This window comes from Aotus nancymaae, unplaced genomic scaffold, assembly GCF_030222135.1.
Source record: "Aotus nancymaae isolate 86718 unplaced genomic scaffold, 86718_ANA_hifiasm-v0.15.2.pri h1tg000041l, whole genome shotgun sequence".
Classification (NCBI taxonomy): domain Eukaryota; kingdom Metazoa; phylum Chordata; class Mammalia; order Primates; family Aotidae; genus Aotus; species Aotus nancymaae.
Genome location: NW_026988455.1, coordinates 42,827,437 through 42,851,341, shown reverse-complemented (window position 1 = coordinate 42,851,341; position 23,905 = coordinate 42,827,437). Strand labels below are relative to the sequence as shown.

General features: G+C 41.8%; 1 protein-coding gene across 2 annotated transcripts in view; it reads left to right on the top strand.

The window, feature by feature from the left end:
* MAMDC2 (MAM domain containing 2) overlaps window positions 1-23,905 on the top strand; it is a 163,604-nt gene that overhangs the window by 78,274 nt on the left and 61,425 nt on the right. For both annotated transcript variants that reach the window (XR_002478284.2, XM_012453854.2), the window contains exons 7-9: window positions 4,851-4,944; window positions 12,832-12,975; window positions 16,241-16,506. Coding sequence is in view for 1 of the 2 variants with exons in the window: in XM_012453854.2 (XP_012309277.2) it covers window positions 4,851-4,944; window positions 12,832-12,975; window positions 16,241-16,506 (504 nt within the window). In the remaining variant the exon portion in view is untranslated. The remainder of the gene's footprint in view (window positions 1-4,850; window positions 4,945-12,831; window positions 12,976-16,240; window positions 16,507-23,905) is intronic.

Genomic DNA, 23,905 nt, shown 5'->3' with positions numbered 1-23,905 from the left:
ACTTCTTAGCAAGAGCAGTTTTTATAAGAACAAATACTGCAAAAGCCAGTCAACCAACAACTAGACTTCTTGAGGACCCTCTCCTTCTCAGTCTTGCACTGTGGTCGTGGAGGGTTCAAAAGAGATCAGAACCCTCCGAGTAAAACTCACTCTTGAGCTACCCTTCCTGAGAGCAGTTTTAAAGGTTTTCCTTACTTGAGTGAACTGTTTTTCAAGAGAGAGAGAGGAAGGAAGGAATTCATCTTTCTTTGCAACATAAATAATGTCATACAATCAAAAATAAACTTGCAATTATAGCCCTAGTTTGAAACAAGGCTTGGTGCCTTCGTTTTAAAACTTTTTCCAGTTACATAAGTGATGTGTTCAGTGCAGAAGAATTAGAAAATTTAGAGAAATGAAATGAATTAAAACGTCCTAAGCCAACTTTACCAAGGGGAGGACTACTAATATTAAAGGTCTACTATCTTGTCGACCTTTTTCTGAGCACATACATTAATGCATGTTTATAGCTATGTATGTATTTCAGCACCTATGAGTACTTTCAGTACTGACTATCCAGCCAAGTCGATAAAATTATCTCCGTATTTACAGACAAGAAGAAAGAAAACAGAGTGTCCAAGAAACTGGACTTTTTTTTTCTAGGTCACACAGCTGGTGAATGCCAGAGAACTTAGTACTTAAGTTCCTGGACTAAAATCTGACCCAAAGCTGAGGAAGGAGGCCCAGCTCTGTTTGAGGACCCCATAAGAGTTCTAGAATCACTGGGTGCAGCAATGTGGTTGCTGTAAGATTGCTATAAAGATTTGGAGCTGTAAGTAGAGTCTCAGTTACCCCAAGTGATTAATATCCCCCATTTCACTTTGTGCTTTTTACAATATCTTCTCCAGTTCCCTTTAAAGTGCCAAAGCAGATTATTCCTCTGGATGGTTTTCTGTGGTGCCATCTGCTAGCCTGATGTAGAGCTGCAGAGAACAGGGTTGGGTCTTGGTTTCTGATGGCATGCCTGCCTCTCCCCACACTCCCTTCCTATTTACCTCCCCCCACCACCCTGCAAAAAAAAAAAAAAAAGCACTCTAGAGAGAGCACAGTGTCTTTTGCAGAATGTGTGCTATTTCCTATCCCAAAGTCCAACCAGGTCTCCATTTGTTCTTGCAACCCAGTGGAAAATTTCTGGGTTATAAGGAGAAAAAGAAATGCATGTACTGCTTCAAAAGTTTTCTATCAAAGTCAAATGAGTCCCGCGCACACACTGACAGCGTTCTTTTTACCAGCTCCTTTCATCCAACCATAAACTCCTCAGGCAACGTTTGTCTGAATCACACTTTGCTGAATTTTTAAAAATCAGTACTTGAAAAGTTACAACTCTGGATGCTACTAAACCTCAATACACATCCTGTGGGTCAACACATGTGGTTCTGCTCTATTAGTCTGAACTACTCACTGGTGTTGTTTGCTCTCACTTGTTGTCAGGAAAAGAAACTTGTCCTGAAGAAATCAGTGAGTTTAGTGTCACCACATTCTCAAGTGAATTTTGAGAAGGAAAATAAACATTGGCGACTGTCTGAACAAGAGAACAGAGGCTCTGAACAGAGAACATTGGCACAGAGGCTGTGATTAGCAAATGCTGATCAAGAATAGCATTCTTACCGCATCAGCTCAGTGTAAATTCTACCATTCACTTTCTTTACCAGCTAGTGCCTTGAGAGCTAAATGTCATGAACCTGTGTTAAGTTTGTAATCTTAATTTGCCCCTGCTCATATGTCTACACCTTTTCCTTCATTCACAGCCCTTCCCCTTGGCAAAGATAAACTTCTAGGTTTCCCCTTGGATTTTGGAGAATTTAGGTACCAGGTCCCTGTGGAAGCATTGCTGTTAAGGTGAAAGATACTTTTAAGAACTATTTTGTCCAAACTTTTTCTTTTCAAAAATGAAGAAACTTGACACCTGGAGAAAAATGGACCTGCTCAAACTAATTAGTGGCTAATAGGCTAGAACCTGAATAGAAGCTCAAGAGGGAGTAAACCTGCAGGAAAAAATATATATATATATGTATAATTTTTGAAACAGGTCTCACTCTACCACCCAGGCTTGAGTGCAGTGGCATGATCTTGGCTCTCTGCAACTTCTGCCTCCCAGGTTCAAGCAATCCTCTCATCTCAGCCTCCCAAGTAGTTGGGACTACAGGCATGTGGCACCACACTCAGCTAATTTTTGTATTTTTTGTAGAGATGAGGTTTCACCATGTTGCCCAGGCTGTCTGGAACTCCTGAGCTCAAGTAATCTGCCCACCTCAGCCTCCAAAAGTGCTGGGATTACAGGCATGAGCCACCGCAGCCAAGCAACCTACAGAAAAATATGTAAAATTAGTTCAGAGCTTATTTTGTGCCTGATTCTATGATCAGATATTTGTATACATTATCGTGTTTAATCTCCTCAACAGTCCTACAAGACGGGCATTTTATAGATAAGAAAACTGAGACCCTGGGAGATTAAGTGATTGACATGGTTTGGCTGTGTCCCCACCCAAATCTCATCTTGAATTCCCCCATATTGCAGGAGGGACCCAGGGGAGGTAATTGAATCATAGGGGCAGATCTTTCCCATGCTGTTCTCGTGAGAGTGAATAAGTCTCATGAGATCTGACAGTTTTATAAGGATGAGTTTCCCTGCACAACCTCTCTTCTCTCCTCTTTTCCTGCTGCCATCCAAATAAGATGTGACTTGCTCCTCCTTGCCTTCTGCCGTGATTGTGAGGCTTCCCCAGCCACATGGAACTGTAAGTCCATCAAACCCTTTTTCCTGTATAAATTACCCAGTCTCGGTATGTCTTTATCAGCAGCCTGAGAACCAACTAATACAGTGATGCATCCAGGCTCACCTAGCTAGTAAGTGATGAAAATGAGATTTGAACTCTGGGCTGTCTGCCTCCAAGAAACTATTCTATTCAGAAGCAGCTGCAAACTAGAAGCCTACAGGTCAAATCTAGTCCACAGTAGTGATCTGCCTGTCTGTGGAATGTGGTTTTTCATCTTGTTTTGGTTTTAATTTTTGCATTAATTTCCAGCATTGACAAACTCAAAAGATTTCAAATGAAATCTAGAGTCAGATCCTCTTGATAATTTGCTAGATAGATACATTAGGCCTCATATTTGTTTACTAGGGCTTCCCATATCAAAGTAGCCCAAAAGAAGTGGCTTAAAATATGTAAATTTCATATGTCATAGTTCTGGAGGCCAGAAGTTCACGATCAAGGTGTTAGCAGGGCTTGTTCCTCCTGAGGGCTGTGAGAATCTGTCCTATGCCTCACTCCCATTTCTGGTGGTGTGCTGGCAACCTTTGGCATTCCTTGGCTGTCTGCCTTCATTTTCACATGACATTCTGTGTGTGTGTGTGTGTGTGTGTGTGTGTGTGTGTGTATCTCTACATACTAATTTCTCCTTTTTATAAGGACACCAGTCATTTAAATTAGAGGCTCACTCTACTCCAGCACAACCTCATGTTAACTAATTACATTTGCAGTGACCCTATTCCCAAATAAGGTCACATACTGAATACTAGAGGTTGGCCCTTCAACACAAGAATCGTGTGGGGGGCTGGGCAGGGGACACAATTCAACCCGTAACAGGCCTGACTTCACACACATCAGCAGTTGATGGAGCCGAGTGACAGCTGACCCTTTAAACAGGGCTTTCTGTCTCCATTTCACAAGAGGCTGCACCATACCAAGCCCCATTCTGCATTTCCACCACCTGCCTGGCCTTCGTAGGTACTGAAGTTTCAAGCCCTGTTCCGTGCCACATCTTCTCAGGTTATTAACTCACACAGAGAAGACTGCACACCTGGGTGGTCTTTCCAGCACAGGTGAAAGCTATGCTGACATGTGATTCCCCCATGGTCACAGGCAGAAGGTGGTCGATTTCGCTCACAGTTAAAGTTGGTAGCAGAGAAGAAAGCAAAACTCAAGGGGTGTAAGTCATTGGCCCAGGTTCTTTCTAACCATTGGAATATACTTGGACATACTGAGATTGGGGTTCTTATCTCTAACTGTTCCATCTACTTCCAAGCCTTCATGTAGGGTTCATGTAGGAAGAAGGAAAGGAACTCAGAGGGCCTTAGCTCCTGAGGGATGGCAGGGGGGTAACAAAACCTGGCCTGCTTTCTTTACTTAGCTATTTTTCCTTTATTGAAGTTCATAATGCTAATTAGTTCTGTAGTTCTAGCAGAAATGACATAGGCACTTCGGCTGACACTCAAGGAAGAGGGGCATATCCACCAGTAAAATGCAACTTTAGAGACTCTGTCTTGGTCCACTCAGGCTGCTATAACTAAATGCCATAGACGAGTCATTTATAAACAACAGCAATGTATTTCTTACAGTTCTGAAGTCTGAGAAGTCCCAGATCAAAGTGTTGGCAGATCTGGCACCTAGTGAGGACCTGTTTCCTAGTCCATGTGGCACCTGCTCATTGTGTCCTCGAATTCCAGAAGGGGCAGATGAGCTCCCTTGGGCCTCACTTACAAGGGCACCAATCCCATTCCAAAACCTAATCACCTCCCCAAAAGCCCCACCTTCTATTACCATTCCCTTAGGGGTTCATATTTCAATGCATGACTTTTGAGGATGTGTGAGTGTCCCACAGACACTCAGATCATAATAGTTTCATTCTCCCAAAAAGAGACTGTGGGTTGAGGCAGGTGCTGCCCAAGCTCCTATTTGGAAACCTGATTCCATGAGTCCTTGTAACTTGGCTTCTTCTGGTTCGATTGATGTGTCATTTTAAATCATTAAGAGCACTTAAGCCGAACAGAAAATTGTGGACATGTGACAGCATGCCATTTTCCTCTGCAGGTTATTTTCGAAGTTGCTTTCAATGGTCCCAAAGGAGGTTATGTTGCCCTGGATGATATTTCATTCTCTCCTGTTACCTGCCAGAATCAGACACGTGAGCATTCTCTATTCATCATTACATTTTTGGGTTGTTCCTGTTTCAATAGATGTTTGTGGTCACAACTTATTTTAATTGCTTTTAATTTTCATTTCTTTCCTCTTGTCTCATCCTTAAAAAACTATTTGATCTAAGAGTCATTTTTCTGGAATATTACTCTTTTTCCCCCCTCGCAGAGGGAATCTAATGTTTCTGATGCCGTCAGCCGGTTGTCCTGTCTTAGGAAGGTTTCATCTTTCCTTCCCAGGAAAAGAAAATGAAATAATACTAACTTATTCTCACTCCATCTTTCTTTTTAAAGGATATCTTGGGTCCATCTATGGGTGACTCGGTAGATGGACAAAGCTCTCACAATCTACCAAATAGAATAATATATTTTAATAACCCTTTCTGACTGTATGTATCCAAAATTTATAAATGTCCTCATGTTTAAAGATGTTAATATTTGGTAGACATCTCTAGATGGTTTTAGCCAGATAGCATGTGCTCTGAATTAAGTTACTTTCCCCTTCCAAGGTGAACCCTCAAATTATTTTACCATGATCAGTTTTGTGATTTCATAAATTCGATGTTTAAAATGAGAGGATTATTTCTACTCTCTGGAAAAATAGATAAGTAAATTAATTCAAAGTGAATTAGAAAACAAACGTTTTATTATAATAATAATAATATATTAATAATAACCCAGATAAATCAAATGGGCTTTATTGTTAAATGAATTTGTTTCCTCGAGAGACCAAGGGAAACACTATGGTCACCCCACCTTATAAACGAGCCCTTATTCTGGGTTTTGTAGCATGGAAAAAAATTTATGAACTTCCTTTTGAGGTCTTGCACTTAAGACAGAGTTGATTCATAATTTAATATGATTTCAGATATACTCTACAAGTCATAGGACTGAGAAAGAAATTTGTTTTTGATGAGAGGAACTGAGGGTCTCGCTCTGTCACCCAGGCTAGAGTGCAGTGGTGCTGCCACAGCTCACTACAGCCTCAAACTTCTGGACTCGAGTGACCTTCCTGTCTCAGCCTCCGGGTAGCTGGGCTCGGCTAGCTTTTTGCTTGTTTGTTTGTTTGTTTTAGTAGAGATGAGGTCTCATTATGTTGCCTAGGCTGGTCTTGAACTCCTAAGCCCAAGGGATCTCCCCACCTTGGCCTCCCAAAGTGTTGGTATTATAGGCATGAGCCACAGTTTACATTAAAAAAAATTTCCACTTGAGCTAAACTGTTACCCCAAAACTAGAGAGAAGTCTCCTAATTTGCTGAAACTGAATACTATTTTTCCTAATTCTAACTTTTTCAAAAGGTGGTTAAACTGCTAGAACCAGACTAGATTTATATACTTTTTCATGATTTAATCCAAACAGTAATCAAAGATTAAGAGTCTCTAACTTTAACAGAACACAGAAACCAACATTGTTTTACTTCTCTACATTTGATTCCTCCCTAATTTTATCAGTTAATATTTCAATTACATTCATAGTAATTTCACAACCTCTTTATCATTATTTTTAGAAAGGGTCTTTTTTCTATCATGAGGCAGTTACACTGAAATTTTATATTCCCCAGTTTTGTCGATGAGAGAAGAGGTGTTTGATATCTGCACTGGGCAGGGGGTGGGTGAAGAGGCAGCTGGAGGTAATAGAACCGACTGAGTCACCCAGAAGTAGTGTTCAGAAATGCTCCTCCTTTTGAAAAAAATACAGAATTTGTGTGAGTTTTTTCCTACTACACTGGTGGTCTGTCCGGTGAAAGGAAAAGAAAGGTTCCAGCAAAACGAGGACCATGTGCTAAGAGGGCTGTCAACCCCTCAGTCTGCAAAGTACAGACTCCTTCTGTGCAGGGACTTCCGTAAACATGAGTTCTTATACAGTTAGGTTAACCAGGGCTCCATACTGATCTTCAGAACTTCCACTAGGCCAGCTTGGCTTCAGATGGTTTAATTGCATCATCATAATGTTATATTCAGTCCACCAGGAATGTGGATTCACATCCCTGTTCTGCCACTTCCAAGCTACGTGGCGTGGGTCATGTTATTTAACCTCTTTGAGACTCTCATTTCCACATCTATAGCAAAGATGGAAGAATCTGTTTCATAGAGTTGTTGAGGAGGTGAATGAGTTAATGTCTGTGAAGGCCTTGGCACAGAGTATGACACACACAAGATGCTTCATCATGAGACAATATTTACTTTATTTTCAAAATAATGCTCACCCATCCCTGGAGAACTGTGGGTCAGATTGCAACTAAAGAGAACCAGCAAAGGGTACTGGCTTGATGAGTGTGTCAGCTGGAGCCTGCTTTATGTCTTTCACTGAGCAGGTGTGGGCCAGATTGAGTCTTTAGATGCTGAGCCTTCTAGTTTCGATACTTCATCTTACATTTCACAAATAGTTTATGCCATTCTGTTTCATAACAGGTGCCAACATTTTTTCCCTTATCTTGGTTAGCTCCAGCCTTCTTGTCTCTGCTTTTCCCAGCTGGATCTAGCATTTTCTTCTCTCATCTCCCTAATAGGCTGAGACGGGAATTATATCAACATATGAAGCATCTTGTTCCCACCATCTGGTTGGGTTTAGAGTTAATCCAGTCTCCCAGACCCGAGACCCATCTCATAGTCACAGGTGCTCAACAGCAATGCCATGTGGCCCTTCCAGAGGACAGTGAGACCACCCCCACTTGCCTTTCCATCCCTTTGCACCCACACTCTCTCCCTTCACAACCATGTTTATCCCAAAGTTTAGAAGATGGGAGCAAGCCTTTCTTTTGGTCTATAAATCTTTGAATGCCTGAAGAGGTGATCCAGTTCACTTCTAGGAATCCTGCCATAATGCCCAGCCTCAAACTGAGAGCTCTACTGCTCTGCCATAGGCAGACCCAACCTCCTCTCTGGGTTTAGGGCCACCCCACACCGAGGCCAGGGACTGGGTAGATCCTAACACTCTTGGGTATGCCTCTCAGGGGATTGCTACCTGAATCCCGGTATCAGCTATTCACTGACAACACACTGCCCCAACCTCTTGTCTATATGGAAACCCAGGCCCAATTGCTGCCCAACCGCCGCGTAGGCTACAGCTAAGGTTGCCACAGCCTTCCTTATCTTAAACACCCCAGAGGTCTCTACAGCCTAGTCAGTGACCCAGGTCCTTGTTTCTCCACAGGTCTTCAGTGTGGTGCCACGTCCCACTGCCGCTCCTACCCAAGCTCCTTTGAGCTGTCTCAGCCTGCTCTTGGGCTGGCTTATGCTCAAGTCAAACCACCCTGCGAGGTTAGGTCCCCAGTATCTATCTTTCAGCACTCTAGGGGCTGATGAGCCTTTTGGATCTGTGGGACCGATGCTGAGTTTCTCTCCATGAACTGCCATGGAGCAGAAGAAAGGATGGGAAATGCTCCCAACTATTCTAAAATTGCAGCGCACTCCAGCTAATTAGATTATGTTCAAAGCTTCTCATTTCTAAAAAGTTCAAATGTCAAAAAGCAAGTAATTAACAAAACCTTACATTATGCTGCTTTTTGGTAAGTTGCTTAAAGGGGCTGCAGTTCTTTTCTTCTTTTTTTCTTGATCATCAACAGATGCTCAGAGGCTTCCAAGTGCCTCTGATTCCTCCCTGTGCTTCAAATATGTCATTACACTTCCCAGCAGCTCAATTTGTGATCCGCCCTTTACTAACACCTCTGAAACTAGCTTGAAGCAAAAGCTCTGCATCCACCCAGGTCAGAAACAGGCCTCTGGCCCCATCTTCAGGAATCAGACACTGTCTCAGGGTAGAAGCAGCACTCTAGGTGAAAAAGACTTAGCCCCTGAGTTATGCTTTCCAGATTTTTTTTTTTAGTCAGACCTCCTCAGGACCCCAGGAAAATCCATTTCAAATATATTAATTAGCAAAATAATAGAGTTACATCATCCTAAAAATCTTTTCTATATGACCTAGTCTATCACCATGGAGAGAAGTTGTCCTTTCTTACTTTTAAGTTGTTTTGATAGGCATTGTTTTTTAGTGTAGTTGTAGGTTCACAGCAAAATTGAGAGGAAGGTACGAGGTCTTTCATAGTCCCCTTGCCTCCGTATCCATCACTGTCCCCCAGAGTCCTTAGTTTACATTAAGATTCACTGGTGGTGGTGTATACTCTATGGATTTGGACAAATGTATAATGACATGTATCTATCAATGTAATATCATACAGAATATTTTCATTACCCTAAAATCCCCCTCTATATTCAGGTCGGGAGTGGTGGCACACACCTGTAATCCCAGCATTTGGGGAGGCAATGGAGGGTGAATCGCTTGAGCCCGGGAGTTGGAGACCAGCCTGGGCAGCATAGTAAAACCCTGTCTCTATAAAAACAATACAAAAAATTAGCCAGGCATGGTGGTGGATGCCTATGGTTCCAGCTACTCAGGAGGCTAAAATGGGAGGATAGGTTAAACCCAGAAGGTAGAGGCTGCAGTGAGCCAAGATTGTACCACTGCACTCCAGCCTGGGCCACAAAATGAGACCCTATCTCAAAAAACAAACGAACAAACAAGCAAAAACCATGTATGTTTTCTCTATTCGCCCCTCCCTCCCTGCAACCCGTGGCAACTACTGATCTTTTTACTATCACCATAGTTTTGCCTTTTCAAGAATGTCATATACTTGGAATCATACAGTATGTAGCCTTTTCAGACTGGCTTCCTTCACTTCTTAGTATGTGTTTAAGTTTACTCCACATCGTTTCGCAGCCAGCTCATTCCTTCTTAGCACTGAGTGATACTTAGTTGTCTGGATGCACCACAGTTTATGTATCCATTCACCTACTGAAGGACATAGCTTGGTTGCTTTCACGTTTTGGTGCTTATGAATAAAACTTCTATAAACTTCCACGTTTTTATGCCACTTCCACCCCCTTCCACACACCTAATAACTGAGTTAAGATTGTCTTGCAGTCACCAAAGAGCACTGCTTTAAGATTCATTCCTCCTTCTACCCTCTCTAGCTGGGAGAAAGAAAAAAAAAAAAAGGAAGGGCCTGGTGGGAAAATTGATTCCTGATGAGGAATTCACTGACCTGTTCTCTTTGTGCATGGCACTTGGCAGTGCCCACCCCATTTCCTGAGTTAGACGGCCATCTGTAGATTTGAGATTTTCATTTGTTTTTGTTTTTTTTTTTATTACCCAGTAGCAGAGGGGTGACTCATACTGAAGACCTTAATGGGGTTTCCTGTGGTCTCAAATCTCCATGGGAGAATGTCAAAGAATCCTTGTTTGTATAACATCCTGTTCATTTTTCACAGACTTTATCTTCAGGGCTTAAAGATATACCCTGGTGCTGACAGAATCAGGCAGAGCAGGGTGTGAGCTAATCCACCTGTCTTAGAGCGTTGAGAATTCTCTTCATTTCCTCTTCTCCAGTCTGGCTCATCTGGGTTTGCTCCTGGTGCGCTTCCTAGGGCATATCGCCTGGGATACAATCAGGTTCTAGTTACATAGGAACAGTTTCTTCCTATTCTTCCTTTTTGTTTTGTAATGTGGTGTTAATCAGTTACTTTTTAAAATTCAATTTTCTTGGAACTCTTTAATTTTCTATTATTTTGAAGTCAGACAAAGTTTGCAAGAACACTACAATGAACTAGTAGTGTTTAGAACTAGTAGAACCTAAAACTACACTAAAAATCCCCTGTATATCCAGGCTGGGCGTGGTGGCATACCCCTGTAATCCCAGCACTTCGGGAGGCAAAGGAGGGTGGATTGCTTGAGCTCAGGAGTTGGAGACCAGCCTGGGCAACATGGTTGGAACTCCTGTAGACTATTTACCCAACTCTACAAATTAACAGTTTGCCATGTTTGCTTTATCTATCGTTTAAGAATAGGTTGCAAACATCATGCCCCTTTACTGCTAAATATTTTAGTGTGTATTTTATAACCAAATACATTCTTCAGTGTAACTATAGGATAATTATGGAGTTCAGGTTATTTAACAATGATACAACATTATCAACTTACTTTTAGTCCCTACACCAGTGTTTCCAGTTGCCCCATATTTGTTTTTCTGGACCAAGATTAAATCTTGCATCCCTGGTAGCATTTGGTTGTCATGCCTCTTTCATCCACTTTTATCTGGGTTGGTTCCTCAGCCCACCTGAATGTTTTCTTGCTTTGGAAATTGACAAATTGAGAATATAGTAAGTTTTTATAGTGAGCTGTTTCATCAGCTCACTGCTCCTAGAGCTCAGATGTTTCTCTAGAGATAATTTTCCAGTTATTCAACACATGTCCTCTCTCCCTGGTCCTCAACTGTTAGACATGTCTGCATTCTAGCATGCAGACAAGAATCACACTTGGCTACACCAAATATATCCCACCTGCTACAGTCACATCCCTTCTGGTCTAAGAAGGCAATCTCAACAGTGTGATTTACAAGCCATTTGTTGATAGGCTTAAAAGTTATTCTCAGAAGAGCAGAAATCTTGTTTTATTTGTATAAATGTATGTGGTACAAGTGCAGTTTTGTTACAAGCATAGATTGCATAGCGTTAAGTGAGGATTTCAAGGTATCCATCCCAGAGTAACATACATTGTACCCGTTAAGGAATTTCTTATCTTACATACCCCCTCCTCCTCCCTCACCCTTCTAGGTCTCCATTGCCTATTGCACTCTCTGTGTCAGTGTGTACACATTATTTAGCTCCCACTTATGAGTGAGAATGTGCAGTATTTGTGTTTCTGTGTCTGACTTGTTTCACTTAAGATAATGACCTCCAGTTCCAAGCATGTTGCTGCAAACGACATAATTTCATTCTTCTTATGGATGAATACTCTTCCAGCTTGTATGTACATATGAAACTTTGTTTATTCAGTCATCTGTTGATGGGCACTTAGGTGGATTCCTTATTCTTGCTACTGCTAACAGTGCTGAGATAAACATACAAGCGCAGGCATCCTTTGATATATTAATTTCCAGTAGTGGGATTGCTGGATTGAATGGTAGCTCTATTTTCATTTTTCTAAGAAATATCCACACTGTTTTCCATAGTGAGTATACTAGTTTACATTTTCACCAACAGTGTATAAGAGTTCCCTTTTCTCCACATCCTCACCAACATCTGTTAATTTTGGTCTTTTTAATAAAGCCATCTGACTAAGATGATACCCTGTTGTGGTTTTAATTTGCATTTCTCTTCTGATTAGTGATGTTGAACATTTTTCATATACCTGTTGGCCATTTGTATGTCTCCTCAAACAGCAGAAATCTTTATATTCCCTCCAGGCCATCTGGGCTGAGGTATTTATAGACCGGGGTAAATAATACTAGAACTCAGCAAAGTCAAAGCAATAGCAGTACCCATAACAGAACTGTGACTCTTTGACCTGCATGATTTAAACTGAGTGATGACTTTGTTCAAGCAGATCAGCTCCTGCTACTGATGTCAAAGGAGACAGCAGCTGTGCTTCTGACACAGCGATTGAGCAACAAAGGAAAATTGTTTCTATAAAATATTATATCTAAAATCTTTTATCTTAGAGACAAATTGAGTCCCTTAAAATCTCTTCTCTTTCTTTCTTTTAAATTTTGTATGAATGAATCGTGAAGAAGTATATGAATACGTGTTCACAGCCATGAAAGGAAATTTCTTTTGAAGTCTGGTACTTCATTTTTATAATATGAACAGTGCTCTTTTCTCCCCTCCCTTTAGAGAGGAAAAGAACAATTTTCCTGTCATGTTGAAACATTGGCTTGATGCTAACCTGTCAGCGTGCCATTTGGGTAAAGATGTTTAGTCGTGTTTTACTTTTTTGGTGTCCCCAGCACAAGTGTGTATATAAAAATATCTGTCAACCAGTTGATGTAGTCCTTTGAGATCTTTGGGATTTATTGTCATTAATTTTGCTTGTCCTTTGCTCAGAACTTCTGTTCAGGGCCGTGGAAGCCAGCTGCAATTTTGAGCAAGACCTCTGCAACTTTTACCAAGATAAAGAAGGTCCAGGTTGGACCCGAGTGAAAGTAAAACCAAACATGTATCGGGCTGGAGACCACACAACAGGCTTAGGTAAATCAGGGAACCGTCTATGCGGGGGCATCTTGGGTAGTTGTTCAGCTTCACTGGCCATTCCTACTTCACACCTGCACAGACACTGGCAAAGAAAAAAAGGCAGCTGCGAAGAAGCAAAGACAATCAGCCGTCTTATATTTGACCATTTTTTAAAATTGGAATTCAAGTTGCTGTGCTAACAAACGTATTTGCTAGTTAATTAAACAGGCAAATCCTTGTAAATTATTTTGGAACTCACTTTAGATGCAATATCTTTAAGAAAAAATCTGCTGAATTGTATTTATATGAAATCTCCCAGAAGAGACATATTCCCACAGATAAAAAGTAGATTTCAGTGGTTACCAGGGGCTGGGGCAGAGGGAATAAGAGTGTTTAATGAGTATGGGGTTGCCTTTGGGTGATGAAAATGATGTGGAACTACACAGTGGTGACGGTTGCACAGCATTGTGGATGCTCAAAATGCCACTAAACTGTACTCTTTAAAATGGTTAAATGGTAAATTTTATACCATTTGTATTTTATTACAATTTTAAAAATCTGTGGAGGGGAAAAGCTATTAAAAATGTTGAGTGGACACTTGATGGATATATTTATAAGGAGCTTTTGGAAACAAGAGTCTGAGCTCTCTGTGTAGGGATTACCTATTAATTTAATGACAGACTTTTTGGAGCCCATACTAGTGGAAACAAGTGTGAAGAGCTTGATCTCAAAAAGTTCCACGTCTCTTTCACTTGTTCAACACATGTTTATATCCTGGGGACCGGGGTGAGTTTACCATGGAGCTGGTGAAGCTTAGGTTCCAGGGCCCCTGCCTTGCACCAGCCCTGAGAAAGGCCTTGAAAGAGCCCTCACAATTTAATACTTGTAATTTTGTATTCTTTTCTTAGAGGTTGCCTAACTTGTAGAAATAAAGGCCCTACCAAATCTATTCTGACCTTCAGCTGATTAACTGGAAAATCATCTCTAAAAAATCATTCGAGTTCTGGGAGCAGTGAACTGATGAACTGGGAAGCTGTTTAAGGACAAAAAGACTCACCCTACTCTCAGCTTGCCAATTTTGAAGGCAATAAAACATTCAAGTGGACTAACTCCTGGGGAATATAATAGTGAACAAATCTGAAATGAATCCTGCCTTCACTGGCCAACAGTCTTTTCAATGGGCAAGAGAAACATTAGACAAATGTATACGCAAACAAACTTATAATCACAGGGTGTGCTAAGTGCTGTCAGGGAGGAAAAACTTTTCCTCTACCCCCTTAGGTTCCACGTTTGGACCTGAGAATTAAAGTGATGTAAGACAGAGTAACAAGAAAAAAATACAAATTTTACTTAATGTTTTGACTTGCACTTGGGAGCCTTCATAAAAACAATGAAGATCTGAAGAAGCAGATAGGCCTGAGAGCTTAAATACCATTTTAAACAAGGGACGGTAAAACTGTGGAGAAGTAACAAGGCAAAAAAAGGGGTGGGGGGAGCTGAAGTTTCCAGAGGCAGTGAATTATGGGAAAGTGACTAGGAAATATATGGAGGAAACTAACGGAAGAAAAGGGTGATTTAGTAGGTTTGTTTGTACAGATCCATTTTGATGTCGGCTCCCAGTCTTTAGTGACAGAATGTCCTTCCCTTTCTGGTGCAGGGAGAACACCTTGTTCATGGGAAATTTTATGACCTGCTTTTAAGTATCATGAAAAGGGAGATGTCAGAGGGTCCTTCCTGCCTCTGCTGTTTCTCAAGTGACTTTACCTCAAAATAATCAATAGGCCAAAGTGACATATTTGGGGGTGGCATGTTCTGATCTCCTTCTTTCACAGTAGAATGAAATGAAGAGTGAACTCTGAGAGATAATAGACAGAAGAATCTAATTTTGGTTTGGGATTCAGGGAAGGTTTCTCTGAGGGAAGCTGCCACTAGCTGGGATAGTGGGAGTGACCCAGGCAGAGGGAGCAACATCTGTGAAGGCCTCGAATTTGGAAAGAGCTGGTCACACCACAGAATAGGAAGGTCTGTACGGCTGCACCGTGAAGAGGAAGGGTGGGGAGGAGAACGGAGGAAAATTATGTTAGAGAGGGAGATAGATCCTGGGTGTGGCAGACCACAGGAAGCATTTGGAATTTTATTATGGAGGACATGAGAAGCCACTGAGAGGTTTTAAGTGGAAAAAAAGACAGACGAAACTTAGGTTTCAAAAAGGTTGTTCTGGCTGTCATATGGCCACCCATAACAGTCTGCTCAGGCTGCTATAACAAAATACCACAAACTGGATGGTTTGAACAACAGAAATGATTTCCTCATAGTTCTGGAGGTCGTGAGTTCAAAATTAAGGTGCCATCAGGGCGGTTTCTGGTAAGGGCGCTCTTCCTAGCTTGCAGATGGCCACCTTCTCATGTGTCCTCACGTGGCCTTTTTATGTATGGAGGGAGAGCGAGCTCCAGTGTGTCTTTCTCTTCTTTTGAGTTAAGTAACTGGGTAAAACTAAACTGTATACAAAGATTGAGGCACCCAAATGAAAACTCACGGGAGGAGGAGCAGAAAAAAGAAAGAGAAAAAATAAGGTGTTTTTTTTTTTCTTTTCTGCCTAGACTTTTTAGGATATATGAACTCATTTTAAATTGACCATGGGGATATTGGAATGGGAGGGTTTCTGATCTTATTTTTCCTTATATTACTTAGAAGAAATAAAGGAAGAACATAGATCTTCAGCACCTGGAGGATCCATCTGATGAAAAACTTGCTTTTCAAGGGCAGGTTTAACATTTGACCAAGAGAGGAGTAGGCTCTGCCCAGACACACAAACCTCCACAAAGACTGCCAGGCCAGCCTGGAATCCCGCCATCTCTACCAGTCACTACAGAGATAATAAGGAAAAATCTGCCCTGGGCATTCCATTCACTATGGTTCAGTCCTTGGAATATATAATCTAAGTCAGATGGTTGACCCAGGCAGCTGGTATCCCCAAGATGATTACATACTTTTTGTTTCATGAAAAGTGTAAATCCTAATGAATGACTGGAATCTGGACATATGCTATAGAAAATCTGTACTGGTTTCTAAAGTTTACTTAGAATTGAACAAGGTTTCATTTCAAGAGAGGCACATAGATATTTTCTGTCACTTAAGCCACAGACATTAGAAAATATGTTCTATCATTTAAAGCACAGCTGATAGTCTTTGCTGGCTAGTTCTTCCACTTTAATCACATTTTTCCACTTGTAATCTGGATTAGATTATTTTGCATTGCTGATATGTTTTTTCTTGTTCCCAGGGTATTACTTGCTAGCCAACACGAAGTTCACATCTCAGCCTGGCTACATTGGAAGGCTCTACGGCCCCTCCCTACCAGGAAACTTGCAATATTGTCTGCGTTTTCATTATGCCATCTATGGATTTTTAAAAATGAGTGACACCCTAGCAGTTTATATCTTTGAAGAGAACCATGTGGTTCAAGAGAAGGTCTGGTCTGTGTTGGAGTCCCCAAGGGGTGTTTGGATGCAAGCAGAAATCACCTTTAAGAAGCCCATGCCTACCAAGGTAAAATAGAGCTATTTGTCCTGTGTCCATGTTCAGTAGCTGGGCTAGTTTGTGAATGTCCATCTAGCTACTGTCAACTGATGATATATTGTTTTCCTCCTGTTCAGGCCTATGGCCTCACCCTCACACCCTACTCCCAGGCACATGCAAGTTAATCCTTCAGTTATTTTCTGTTTTTTGGGTCTCTGCGTTGCATCACCTAGAGAGTTTGCTTTTGTTTATCTTTTAAATTCCCTGACACTAATCCAAGACTGGGAGAACATGAAAACTCCAAGTTCAACAGCTGAACTTTAGTTTGAAACTTTAGTCATAATTCTCTCTCTCTCTTTCTCTTTCCCTCCCTCTCAAACACATATACACATGCTAGTGGGAATGCTAGTATTTTTAAAAGGTGAAATCAGTGAGCCTGGTTCTGCATTAAGGCTTTAAGGTTAACAACCTAAGGCTCTAGCTGAACACAAAATGAGGAAGCTCATTAAAAAATGTAGAGCCATTGCGGCCCCAGCCAGAGAGAATTTACGTAAGGTAACCATCAGCATCTGATTTTGATAGAAACAAGAATATAAAAAGAGATCTTTACTGCAAGTGGAATGGAAAAGAAAGCTGTAATCTCTCAAGCTTAGCAACTCATAAACTTAAAGAAGTTTTACAGATGCAATAAATTCTGTCAACTGCAACTCAGATATGAAACCAGTGTGGGAAAATCCATTTGGTTTCAGCCTGTCAGCAAATATCTCTTGAGTATCCTGTCTGTGCAAGAAAGGGGCCCAAAGAAAAATAAGAAAGTGCCATCCTTCAAACAGATAACTCACACAGTGGTAGCTCAATAAACATTGTTGAATGAATGAATGAATGAATCAATCAATCAGTTGATCACATTCAAATCCAGGAGCTACCCAAAGTCCAGGGTCCCCTGGGGAAGGTGGGAACAGTAGAATCTGCACAGACATTCATAGCCCAAACTTTTCTTGGTTACAACCATGTGGACAGAATCATAGCTGTGTCCATCTATAACTTCCTGCTAAAGAAACCTGGTATACCACTCCTATCACAATGTTGCCAGGTTACTTTTAGTCCATTACAACACCCGGCCAGGACATGATTAAATCTTTACCATGGTTAATCAAAGATCTTGGAAAATCTTTTGTTTCCATTGCTAGGTAAAAAGAAAAGTTACTTTCCATTGCTAGGCAGGAATGGCGTGGCAGCGTCATTGACTTACTGATTTTTGAAAGAGTTGAACTAATTTCTAACACCTCTAGCAGAGTAGAAGCATATAAGTTTTACCACAATCTCACAGACACGACTTATTATTTGTATGCTAATTAACTAGGTAGTATTGTAAGTATTCCTTGCGTAATTCTATCAGACTTTGATCACCTAACTAAACTGAGATATATTGCTTAGCTCGTGGAGGAGAGAGAAAGTAAACAGGTCTTTCTGGTGCCACATTTCTACCCTTAGTTTAGGCTCATGCTCTTTAAGCTCATTGCCTAGACAATATCAAATATTTTTCGAATGAGCATTTCTTCCTAAAAATGTCATCTCATAGATGGACACTTGCAGCAGCATTATTGAACTTTCCTCTTTGATTTATTAGTCCTGGAGAAGTCCAAGTTTCTCTGCACCTCTCAGGGATCCCCAAAACCTAACATGAGTTCCCATTACCGATTATTTATCTTGCAAGTAGTTATAGTAACACACACACACACACACACACAGTTACACGTGCATACACACATGTGTGCACGTGCACACATGCACACAAAAGCAGACAAATACCAGAGTCCCACAATCAGGGATGCACCAGAAAGTAATGGAATTTTTTTTACACTCCATGACCTATTTTGCTAATTTTTTAAAGGAGGATAAAATAAGCATTTTATTTATTTGGCTTTCATTTATTTACTTATATATTCATTTATTTTCTTTACTCAGCCAGTGTTTATTAGGTATACACTCAATACAAGAAATATACAGATGAATGAGGCTCAGACCCTACCCTTGAGGGAGAAGAGATCACAGATGATAGATTAAGATATGTAAGCAACTAACTACCATGCAATGTCATGTAAAGCCCATGGAAGGGCTACATAAAAACACAGAGGAGTAGTTTTACCAGTTGTTGTAAAAAAGAATGATAAATGGAGACCCACCTGAACCAGTGTTTAGAGGGTTGAAATTCAGGCCATGCTGGATTCTAACTCCTGCTCATCACTCCACTCATCTCTCCCTACCCTACTTTATCCTCTGTTGACAAATATGGGTTGTTTAGGCATCTGCTCATTCCTTCATAGTCTCTGCTTATACCTGAATTGGTGCATGCCTTCTAGCAGAGAGGGGTGCCCCAGGGAATTTGCCCTTGTCTTCTCTGGAGGCCAGCTACTGAGCCACCCAGCAACTGCACAGTTCCCCACAACCACTTAGGAGAAAATGGATCGAGACCCATCAGGGGCAGAGAAATTCTTATAGTACTCACAAAGACCTAGTCATGGATTCAGCCCAGTGCAGATGAGGAGACAGTAAGCTCAACAATGGAAAACTCTGGCTATGTGCCTAAAAGTGGCCCGTAGTCCTTGGCAGGTCCCTGTTACACAGAAATAGCTTCTCAGAGAGTGAGACAACCATTTGACATCCACCTTAGAGACATGCATTGGGTAAGGCAGAAAACTAACGTTCACTTACTTATATAACATATACAGATGGAAATAAACATACAAAAATACATTTAAGACAAGGGATAAAATGAGAAGCCAGACTTTCCCTTACTACTTCCTACTACTAAACTCAAAATGATACTTCCAGCCAGGCGTAGTGGCTGACACCTGTAATCCCAACACTTTGGGAGGCCTGGGCGAGTGGAGCACCTGAGATCAGGAGTTCGACACCAGCCTGGCCAACATAGCAAAACCCCATCTCTACTAAAAAAAAAAAAAAATACAAAAACTAGCCAGGCATGGTGGAGAGCATGCCTGTAATCCCAGCTACTTGGGAGGCTGAGACAGGAGAATCACTTGAACCCAGGAGACAGAGGTTGCAGTGAGCTGAGATCACGCCACTGCAGTCCAGCTTGGGCAACAGAGCAAGACTCCATCTCAAAATAAATAAATAAATAAACTTCAAGACTAACCTCCTCATTTGGCCAGGTGCAGTGGCTCACACCTGTAATCTCAGCACTCTGGGAAGCCAAGGCAGGAGGATCACCTGCAGTCAGGAGTTTAAGACCAGCCTGACCAACATGGTGAAACCCCATCTGTACTAAAAATACAAAAAGTTAGCCAGGCGTGGTGGCACATGCCTGTAGTCCCATACTCAGGAGGCTGAGTCACAAGAATCACTTGAACCTGGGAGGCAGAGGTTGCAGTGAGCCAAGATCATGCCACTGCACTTCAGCCTGGGTGACAGAGCAAGATTCTATCTCGATAAATAAATAAATATTTAAAATTCCATTTCTACTTCTTGTTTTTCTGATGGCTTTTCTTCCTGATTCACCAATGGCTTCCCTTATAACTCTAAATATATTTCCACCTGCATTTCTTGATTCATTAACCTTAACTGTGTTGGCTGACTCCCTATTACGAAAGAGAAGGAACTTACTCCTTCTATTGCTTCTGCTTTTCTCTCTCTTCCTCATAATTTTTAGTTTTGTTTTTATTTTTATTTTTCTTGGTTCCCTTTACAGCTTTAGTACACGCAACCATTTATTTTTGGATCCATAAACTTTCAACAGTGTCTTTTGACACCCCAGCATGTTAAGATGAGTAAATCTCTCCCTACCCCACACTTCCCTTCACCTCTCTTACCCTTTGACTTCCCAAATTCTCCCAGATATACTATTACTGAACTTTCACATTGTTATGGCTTAGAACATTTCTATTCGTACAGTTAAACCTTCTGCACTTTGCTTACAGCACGATTTCCTTATGTAGGTCCCCTTGGCATTTTGAAGAGGACAGTTGTGGCTTTGTGGTGAGGCCGTTTCTCACATTACTGGATTTTTAGCATCTGTGATTATTGCAACAACCAGAATTATTTCCACACATTTCCAAATGGCCCTAGAGGTGCCATCCTATTTTTTAGATGAGAACTATTGGTCTTAAATTGAATCTGAGAATTGGAATTAAAAACCGTCCTCACCTGCCATTCATTCTTGCTCCCCTGCAGTCTGTCTCTTTCCAGAAGTAGAGTTCTCATGCTGCAACCCTCCCCTGCAGGGACCCTTTGACTTCCTGTTGCTCTTAGGGAAAGGCATGCTCTGGTATCAGCCACCTCCCCAGGTTCACCTCTTGTGTTTTCCTTTCTAATCACACTGAGCAATCAGTTCCTGGGGCACACTCTGCTCTCTCCTACCTTAGATTATTGCATGCCCTGTCACCTCTGCCTACATTCTTCTTATTTAGATCTCAGCTTAAACCTCATTCCTTACAGAATCCTTCTCGGACCCCACTCTCCACACCTATCCAGCATGGCCAGGTCAGGGTCCCTGGGCATCCTATGCTTCCCCTCCATCATCTTGGAGACAACGTAACATAGTCATTAGGAGAATGGACACAGCAGTCTCTCTAGTTTTAGAGCCCAATTCTGCCACTTACTAACTTTGCAATCAGAGTCAGTTTTCTTAATCTCTCTCTTTCTTATTTTCCATGTGGGACCAAAAACCTAGCAGCATACTTGGCACTGGGTGCTGAATAATTGTCCATTGACTGATTGTCACATTCTGACTTTTGAGCAGGGGTTATTCACCCTCATTCAAATCACCTGGAGAGGGCCAGGCATGGCAGCTCATACCTGTAATCCCAGCACGTTGGGAGACCAAGGCAGGTGGATCACCTGAGGTTAGGAGTTGGAGACCAGCCAAGCCAACATGGTGAAACTCTGTCTCTACTTTAAAATATTTAAAAAATTAGCTGGGCATGGTGGCATGTGCCTGTAGTCCCAGCTACTTGGGAGGCTGAGGCAGGAGAATTGCTTGAACCCAGAAGGTGGAGGTTTCAGTGAGCCAAGATTTGCACTCTAGCCTGGGTGACAGAGCGAGACCCAATCTAAAAAAAAAAAAAGAAATCATCCAGGGAGCTTTATAAGGCTGATGTCCAGATGTTAACCCCAAACCAAAGAAAGCAGAACCTGAGATGGAGACTTACTTGCAGGAAGTTTATGAGGGTGTGGTATTGGGATCACCACTGAAGGAAGGAAAGGGAAGGGAAGGAAACAGGATTGGATCAGGCAGGGGAAGCTGTCGGACTGCAGTGCATTTCCAAGGAAGGCCTCAGCTGACCTACAGGGAGCTCTGAAGCTGGCATGGCCTTTCAGAGCTGTCCTGGGTTGATCAATGTCGTCTTTATAGTCCTGTATTGATTGGTCATTGGATGCTGGCTACCTCAGGAAGAGGGTATTGCCTTGAAATGCCGACACACTTTCCATGGACAACTAACAAGCCGAGTGCTGTCCACTGGCTACATTTTCAGCAACTGAGAGAATAAGGTTTTCATTCCTGAAGGATCAGCTGGGTGGCACATTACAGTATCTACTATACTGATTAGGTCAGATTCTCTTGGTTTGGGGAAAATTCTCTTGGCCTGGGAATCAGGATTTTATGAAGTGCACCAAGGTATTGTAACATGCAACATACAGAACTATTGCTCTGAATAACTAACCACAATAAAATCAGAAAGACTGTGTGTTTCAGGCTCATAGGCAGCTCAGCTACACTGAAACCAGGCATGGTAGCCCATGCCTGGAATTTGTGGGAGCCAAAGGCCTGTGCAAGGACATGTCTGTATAGTGTCCCTGCCCAGGTCCTCCACCCTGAAGTGCTGGGAGATGTTCCTGTGACCATACAGCTGGACAGGAACAGAGTAGAATGAATGGTCCTCCTACCCCTAGGTAGCTTTTTCATTATAGGTGACTCGGAAAGCTAGAGTCAGATCAGTAGTCCTTGTGTGTACCCTGTAAGCCAGGAACCCCCTGTCAAAGCTTAAAAAAATCAAGTTTTCCAGAGCTATGACACCCAAACCTACGCTATTGTTTTTCACATGTAGTTTCTGTCCACAGAGAGTACATGTTTCTCCAAATATTCTTGCCACTGATAAAGGAGTTTCAAGTCACAAAGCACCCAAAATAAGCATAAGGCAAACGCTCGTCAGCTGTTACAGTCTGGAAGCTTTATATTGGCTGTTCTGAATGGTTTAACAACTCAATATTGACTTTACTTCCAAATTGATGACAGTTTAAGAGATTTTTCTGAGCCTGTTGAGCTTAGCATACATTTTGTAATAGTTGGAATTTCTAATGACTGAGTCCTGAAATGAACTTGCTGGTCTAGATGGTTCAGAGTCCAACCTGGGTCAGAACAAGGGACAAGCTGGCTGTTTGTCAGTTACCTACTTTGTGCTGGGCAGCACAGGTTCCCTTGTTTAGCCCTTAATACACTACAATAACATCTTACAAATTTAGGTGAAGAAACTGAAGTTGCAGGAAATCTGAATAGTTTGATTCTTCCTGTTTCCTTGCCACTCTTTCCCAAATTCCAGACAAAACCCTTGAGTGACACCTCTAACATTTATCTCAAACATGTCCACTTCTCCCTCCTAGTCTAAGCCACCATCATTTCTTACTTAAACTACTTTGATATCTTCCTAGCTGTATCTTCTCTTCCACCTTGCTCTCTGAATACTCCAGAAAGAGAGAGAGATGCAGCAGCCAGAATCATTTCTTTGAAACAGAAATCAGATCTTGGCCCTCCCCTGTGGGAAACTGTTCCATGGCCTTTAAAATAAAGCTTCATCCCATCTTCTGGCTTTTAAGGTCCTTCACAGTCGGATCATTGCCCACTTTGCTGGCTTCATCTGCCTTCATTCTGCCATGATCACAGAGGCCCACAGTCCACAGTCTCATGGGCCTTCTCTCTGTTCCTTGAGTCCTAAGGCTTTTCCTGGCCCAGGGCTAGTGCTCTGCCCAGGGGGTGCCTCCTTCCTCAGTCATTCTCATGTCAAGCTGGCTCCCGTGCTTCTGTCCCAGGTCAAGTGCTTCCTCTCAGAAAGGAACATTCCTGACCGCCCAGTTCATAACCCCTTTCCCCATACCCAGATAACTCCCCATTAATTTGCCTAGTTTATTTTGTGTTTAACGTTTATCCCAATCTGAAATGATCTCATTTGTATACTTGTTCATTGGGCATCTCTTTTCCCATGAAAATATAGCCTTCATGGGGACAGAGACCTTGTCGGTCTTGTTCATCTTGTATCCACAGCATCTAGCACTGTGCCCTGGTGCAAAGTAGGTCATGAGTAAAATTCTGTTCAATAAATTTTGTTTGGTACCTATGTGGTCAATGAATGAACAAAAGAATGAATGAGTGGACTTTCTAAGGGTGGGAAGTGGCAGAGCTGGAGTTTGAATC